This window comes from Nipponia nippon, unplaced genomic scaffold, assembly GCF_047370975.1.
Source record: "Nipponia nippon isolate SJK-2023a ecotype South Korea unplaced genomic scaffold, ASM4737097v1 scaffold_3, whole genome shotgun sequence".
Classification (NCBI taxonomy): Eukaryota; Metazoa; Chordata; class Aves; order Pelecaniformes; family Threskiornithidae; genus Nipponia; species Nipponia nippon.
Genome location: NW_028262347.1, coordinates 28485014 through 28492285, shown reverse-complemented (window position 1 = coordinate 28492285; position 7272 = coordinate 28485014). Strand labels below are relative to the sequence as shown.

At 38.8% G+C, this 7272-nt stretch overlaps 1 protein-coding gene across 1 annotated transcript; it reads left to right on the top strand.

The window, feature by feature from the left end:
• Positions 1–1434: 1434 nt before the first annotated feature.
• On the top strand, positions 1435–5317 carry LOC148054534 (uncharacterized). The gene is made up of 4 exons (XM_087764243.1): positions 1435–2192; positions 2836–2909; positions 3640–3713; positions 5181–5317. The coding sequence occupies exons 1-4, from the start codon at positions 2103–2105 to the stop codon at positions 5315–5317; spliced, it is 375 nt and encodes a 124-aa protein (XP_087620369.1). The 5' UTR covers positions 1435–2102.
• The last annotated feature ends 1955 nt before the right edge of the window (positions 5318–7272 follow it).

Sequence of the window (7272 nt, the reverse complement as noted above, 5' to 3'; positions counted from 1 at the left end):
TTGCATGTAGTATCAATAAAATAAAACTTCTATCATGACCTTGACACAATATATTTTTTAATGTGGTGAAGTACTGAATAAGACACTTTAACAATATGTTCCCACAAGCACAAGTTAGCACATCTTAATTGCCTATCAATCAAATCACAGCGACTGGTAGAGCACATGGTCCTAGCCCATTGCAAACATGCAGTCAAACAGGCAGCTTAACCAATCTTCATGGGTGACTTTTTACAAACCCATTTTACTTTGCATTTGCAACAGGCTAGGAGTGTGCTTGGAGCAGTCAGTCACTACCAGTTAATTGAAAGCCAGTAACATCTTGCAGTCAAGACGGCAAAGGGAATTAGAAATGGGAACCTGAAGAACTGCTGACTCTTTCACCAGTGGATTTTTTGGGGGAAAAAAAGGTAAGATATTCCCATTTATTACATTTCTCTTTTTTAGCTGGCAAATAATTTTATTACAGTGTAAGTATGAGCCACAGTTTGATTAAATTGTGTGAATCCACAAGTCAGTCTGCTGAAGGAATAATTCACACAGTTAGTGAATTAGTTAGTGGTTAGTTACTAGGAAGAGTAACTCCTACCTGAGTAAAAAGGCTCCAGGAAAGCAATTGATTTGCATCCTCCAGCTTTTTTTTAACCATAGACTTCCCTTTGTTGAATCAAGACTGAAAATTGAAGTGCCACCTACCTTTTCTTTCTTGTATTTTCCCTAAACATGGCGATATTTAAGTTTTCATTTGTGGTAAAATTGTGATGATTTTTTTTCACAAATTCGGACTATATTTCTACAAATCATTGAGACTCACACATATTTCTTCTTAATATATGATTACAGTGTGGTTTATTTTGCTTCCAAACTATTTACATTAGCTCCAGATCTTTCTTTTAATCACACAGAAATGTATTTTTTTGAAATAAATCTACTGCTGCACCTTTGTTTTCAAGAGCTCCATTTCTCATCTGATAATTTAGATATCTGATTTGAGCTTGCATGGATACTTAATACTTTCTCATTCAAGACCCTTTGTACATTTTAATTCATTGCTGGATGTCAATTTAAATTGAATTTTTTCATTAGGAAGAAGTGACAAAATTGAAGCATACCCATCAAAAAACCATACTGTACTAATTATAAAAGGTAATGCACTGTCCTGCAGTACAGTTAGCCTGTATAGACACAGAGAGGTCACTGGGATTCCTTGTGACTGCAGGAGTCAGTGTGGGATGTAGGGCTGGGGCATAAGTAACTGTTTGCTTTACCTAGGAAATGGATGTGAAATATTCCTGGGAGGGCTTTCAGGCTCTACCCAGATGAATGTGTTCCATCCTGAAGATGGATAATACTGATAACACACAGATGTTGTTTATTTGTAGAAACCCATTTCTTAGATTTTAGAACTATCAAGGGTATACTGAGGAAAAAAGATTTTCCAGTGTGGTGCAGCCTACCCTTATTAACAAAGCATTTGACCCCTTCCATAAGCTGCAATCCCAACAAGTGACTCACAGACAGTCTAAAGTGGCTAGAACCATGCAGAATTGCTTTATTCAGAGGGCCAAGAGATTCTGAGAAAAGGCATCTCTGGAAACTACTTGGTGTCACAAAAACCACATAGCATCTAAGAGAACTTCCAACAGCTGATGGGTTAGATCTTCAGCTGCGGTCAGTAAGTGTCCCTCATTATGTTATAGCCTTAGGACAGTTGTAGTAGGTTGCATCAAAAACCCATTTAGACCAACATCCTGTCTCCAGCAGCCACCACAAGTCAATGTCTAAGGAAGAGCGTGAGAACAAGGAAAACAGAAGATATTTCACTGAAATCAATCTCACCCTGGAGTCATTTTCAGATAAAATTAAACTAATATTCCTGAGATCAGTACTGGTGGGTTGTTGGGTTTGATTTGGTTTTGATTTGGTAATATTAACTGATTTCTTACCCATGGGCTTGTCCAGTTCCCCCGTAATGCTGTGTAAACTTTCAGCACTCATAGCACCCTGTGGCAAGCAGTTCCCAAGCCAAAGTATTTTGTGAAGAACAATAGTTGTGCTCTTCTTCGTTTCACACCTACCTCTCTTAACCTAGAGACAAGAATATGGACACATATGGCAGTTCATTAAGATTTTTCACAGTGACACTCATTAAGAAAGTACTAAGCTTTGCAGCTGATTCAACTTTTGCACTGGTGAGTGCTGCTTCATTTACACCTGGTGCTGCTTATCTGCCTTCCCAAGGAGCAGCCAGGGTCAATTCCCAGTTCTGCCGTAGGCTGCCTCTGCACTCTCTTGGGCTCTGACCTTATCTGCATAACCAACTGTTGAAAGTGCTGGTAGTTTAATCTCCTTCTGCTGAATTTCTGCATTCTTAATAATAGTTAACTTCCCCCGCTCTTTGCTTATCTTGTATACATGTAGACAGAATGGTTTGTCTGGCAGAGGGTCTGCTTTTTTCTTAGTATTGGTAGTCCCCCAACTACAGAGCAAGCACAAATAAACTTTGAGATTGACTTTAAAATTGTGATGCTTAAAAAATTAAAAAGAAAAAAAAAAAATTTGTCTTCTTTCCATTCTGTGTCTGGTTCTGAACTCTTAAGGTTTTCCTGCACAGTTATGTGAATTAGATTTTCTTTTTTTTTATTAAGCAATACTTGAGACTCTTACATAGCACAAGAAAATGGGGAAAAAAGACTTGAAGAACACCACTAAAAATCTTGACAGCCATAATATAATCATGAATATTACTGACTTCAATTACTGTATCTTTACACAGTGCCTAGCACAACAGGCAACTAATACTGTGTATTATTTTTACTCTCATATTGTTGACAGCTCGTGATCTCAGGAGCATTCTGCTTTCGAGGAAAAGAAAGTGGAAGAACAAAGCGTGCTTGTGTGTCTTGCAGGTAATTTCCTCCTTGGTCTAGTTGTATTCATGGTCATTTTACTTGCAGGAGGTTATCTCATAGCTCACATTATAAAATTCAAGAACACTTGCTTTGGGAGTATTTCAGGTGAAGCCACACTAAAATTGTGATCACAGTGGTGTGTCACGGCATTATTAGGGTCAGAGTAAAGAATTTGGGAACGTGCTTTAAGTACCTTCTTCAAGATACGCACTTCTTTAAGTCTTCTTTTAAGTCAAAAACACTATAGCTTTGAGCATGAATTGGGCTCTATTCAGAGACCCACTGTCTTCAACACAAATGGAATCGATCTTCTTTCAGGTCAAATTATGCATCTCTGAATTCACATCAACAGACGTGGTTTCCATCATTTTATCTTTCCCTTAATAGATAAAGATAGAGGGGTGAAAGATATCTCAGGATATCACTAACTCGCCTTGCACTGAAACCATTCCCCACAGATCATTGTTTATCCTGTCCTTATAGGTCCCAATGAAGAATAACCTGCAGTATCCCTTCATGATTTGATGTAACTCATTGACCATACACTGCTAAGCGTAGCATACTATTTGCTGGAAAACACTCTCAATTTGGTAATTTAATCTTAGTAAGATCTGCTTAATAAAGAAATTGTTCATGGGAGCTTTCATTGTAATGCCTCCATCTCTGCTTAACTGTTTAGGCAGTCATGCTGTATTTATACGTAACACAGACTTTTCCTCATCTCAAGGGTGAAGCCTTTTAATATCCTAGAAAGTGCTGATTTTAAAGACGTGTGGATTACTCTGCAGTGTACCCTTTCAAGTACGTAGCTTGATGGATTAGAGTTTTTCTAATTTTTCTTCCAAACATACTCTTCCTCAACTGAGGCTCCTAGCAAAACAGCACATTTATGACCTTCACAGTGTGGCAGCACAGAAGTGCAGCAAGGAGGACAAGAACCCTTTCCCTCAGGGGTGCAATGTTCAGAGCCCTCAAACCACAACCAGGGAGGCCCGTGGCCTCCCCATGGCAGCTGCACCCCGCATGCAGCCAGCCCACCCTGCTGGGACACGGAGCCCCACTGCAGCTTACCACAGGGGACACTAATGAAAATTTATTGAAAAAAAGCCCTTTTCTTTACGTCACTGTTGGTGATGCTTCAATTCCACATAGCTCAATCTAGCTTAGCTTCGTTGATCACCAAGGTTTTTCACTGCATTTGAAACCTTTTGCTAGCTAAACGCAGAAGGGAAAAACATTTAGAAATAACCAGCTTCGAAAACTATGCAACAAATGCAGCTGTAGCAATGAATAACATTTGTTGGCATTCCCTGAACATATTGCAGATCATTTACAGGTCTCAGCAAAATGCCTACAGAGTGCCAGGACCAGGGAGTGAATTAGTGTGCTTCACGCTGCTGAAGCCATTTTCTTTAAACAAAATACAAAGTTTAGGAACTGCATGAACTTTCCAAATGGCATTTTCCCCTTATCTGGATAAGAAGCAGTAACCAATTAATTATTTCTGGTTAGTTATTCTTAGCTTTTTATAATTTCTCTCAGCTCCACTGTCATTGAGCAATCTCTGCGTGTATTTTAGGTCTGTTACCCAGATTGCTGTCCTTGAGCTCCCTACCACAGTCCCTGCCATCTGATTTTTTTTTTTTCCATAATTTGCATGAGATATGTCTGTAGGCAGGATGTACTCTGTCCAACAGCCAGGCATGTTGCAAAACTCTCTTATTATTTTTGTCCAGCTTAGCAAAATTATTCGAGGAGCTTTTCGTGCCTTACACAGTAAATAGTTATCTAGTATCTGCTGGAAGGGAGCAATTTTTCCCGACTGATTCTAAACAGTATGGACTCTACTTTATTTGTAATAAAATGGTTATTTCTGCTCATGTAAAAGAGTTCTTCAGACCAACTGGAATAACAATGCGACATGCAGCTACAGTCCAAGCAGCCAGCTAACCAGAGTATGAACCTTTATTATAGTTTTGCATTGTTCTGCTAACTGCATGATGCCAAAAAATAATAATAATAAAGAGAAATCCTTTGTTCCCTTTCACTAACCTAGAAGGTCACAAAACAGACAGTTCCTTCTTGATTACACTAAATAAATAAAAGTCTGATTCACAGAGGGGAAACAATCATCTGCCAACTGCCAAACCCTATAAAGGGTAAATCTGCTTTTACTTCGTGAGCCAGATTGATGAGTCACCGAGGCTATGACTAATATCAGCAAGAATTAAAATGTACCCAGTAATATAACCTCCCTTTGTACTACAGGAGGGTTACTCAACGGCAGACCCCGGTCCAACAGGTGCTGCTGGGGAGCAGGGAGCACCCCAGCGTCTGCTCTCCAGAACCACGAGCCCTCTCTATCGCAGCTACTCACATACATTTACTGTATTCACAGGCATTAACTCAGTGTGGGACTTCAATAATTAGGTTCTTCGTTCGGGAAATTAGCCACAATGGAAATAAACACCCCCTCTCCTCCCTCCCCGCTGCTCTGGGTGAGCTGCCTTCAGAACATGCCGTAACCAGAGGTTCCTCCCGGAGCCCTGGTGATGCGCGCTTCAACGATGACGGGAGGCTTTTCAACAGGAAAACCCGGGGAGGCCGGTTCAGAGAAAGCCAGGGGTTTTGAGATAAAGATTAGGGTTTGAATTTGGGTCTTCTTGGGAAATGTACACTCCAAGAGGCTCATGAAAGCTGCATGAAATGAAATGGTCACTTAGTATTTTGAAAACTATGTGAAAAAAATGTGTTACAACAATAAAAAAAAAGGGGGTTGTTTGTTCATTTCCTTTCTTTAAATGTGTGCATTTGCTAGTCCATTACAGTCACTGAGAAAATTCCTGGTGATGGTTCTGGACCAGGTTTTCACCAAATGTACTCATCCCCTAACTGCATATTTTAGTAACTCATCAAAACTATCTAATGCTCTAAGACATTAGTTTTTAAGTACAGTTCTTACCACCACAACCCAACAGAAATTGTCTTTAGAGAGATAAGGAGGATCTTTGTCATTCCTTAATTCAGCAATGCTGTGTTTAATTCCTAGAATTAACTCTCCTGCATCCTCAGCCATGCATGCTCAGGGTCCCTGGATAATACTCAGAAATTACACAGAAGAAGAGTCATCTAAAGTGAACTAAAATGAAATGAGGAAAAAATAACCGTTGCCTATGGATGAAAGTAGTTGTCGATCCACAGATAAGCGTCCATGTTGTCAGCCTGGCAGGTACCTCGCTGCATCTGGGACCCTCTGCAGCATAACTGAGCATGGAGCTGAGCCCTTAATTTTAGGGTTTATTTATTAAAAATAAAAACTAGAACATCACCATATCTCCAGTTACCTGATTAGAAATAATTTTGGTGAGGATGTCCCAGTCAGAAAAAGAAAAAAAGAGAATGACTTTGTACACAAACACTTAATAATGAACAGGGAAGAATGTGAATACCTGCAGACCTTTTTAGATCCTACACGGATCGAAAAAGCAAAACAGCTTCGACTTGTTTCACACTGAAACAGTTGCAGCTGCTACTTAAAACTGGTTAGAGAAGGTACTTCTCTGTTCTCTGCTGCACTGTAATTGAATGCTGTAACCTTTGGAGGCCAAGGCTGCCGGTGCTGAACTGGAAAATAGTATCCTGTGTTTTATGGAATTTTATTTGGTTTTATTTAAAATGCTATAAATTATTCATTTTTCTGATCAAGCAAAGTGTTTACTTTGATTCAAATATTTTAAATTAATTTTATTTTTATTTCCATTTTAAAAATGAATATGTTAAGGATAGCAGGTTTTTTTCATTAAATTTTGTAATTCAGCCTTTGAACAAAAAAAATGTACACAGCTTCATACATTTGCTAAGTTTGGCTTGAGTCATCTTTCTAGAGAACGCAGAAACTCCATATTAAAACTACTTTATATGTTTTTAATGTTTTGGTCTGTAGTGGAATGGAAAACCACAGGGTTACAAAGTAGGTCATTCAGCTTTTTTATTAGAATTGCAACCTTTCACATTCGTTTATTGTCACAACAATGACAATTGGATATGTAATGAAATAGAAAGAAATATGCAGAGAAGTGTAGTAAGATATTTGGCCTATATAGTCACAAAAAGGTAGAGGAAGTTCAGATACCAAAACCACCTGTCTTCCCAGCATTAGTTCGGATATAAATACCTACTTTTTTTCCCTGGTGATTCCATCAGAACAAATTAGTGTATGTCCCTTGGGAAAGCAGGGTTATAAACTGCAGTCATAATGCTGTCTATGAAACCTCTGAATAATACATGTAATTTGTGACTCATATGTCAAGAATCTCAATTCAGTGTGTCTGTCAGCAGTGCTAAATGTTCTAATTTTTTT

Bases quoted from the DNA above. Each gene is read 5' to 3' on its own strand.
- LOC148054534 (XM_087764243.1), top strand. From the start codon at position 2,103: ATGGACACATATGGCAGTTCATTAAGATTTTTCACAGTGACACTCATT. The intron at 2,193-2,835 runs GTGAGTGCTGCT...TATTGTTGACAG, and splicing joins CTGATTCAACTTTTGCACTG to CTCGTGATCTCAGGAGCATT. The intron at 3,714-5,180 runs GTACGTAGCTTG...TTTGTACTACAG, and splicing joins TCTGCAGTGTACCCTTTCAA to GAGGGTTACTCAACGGCAGA.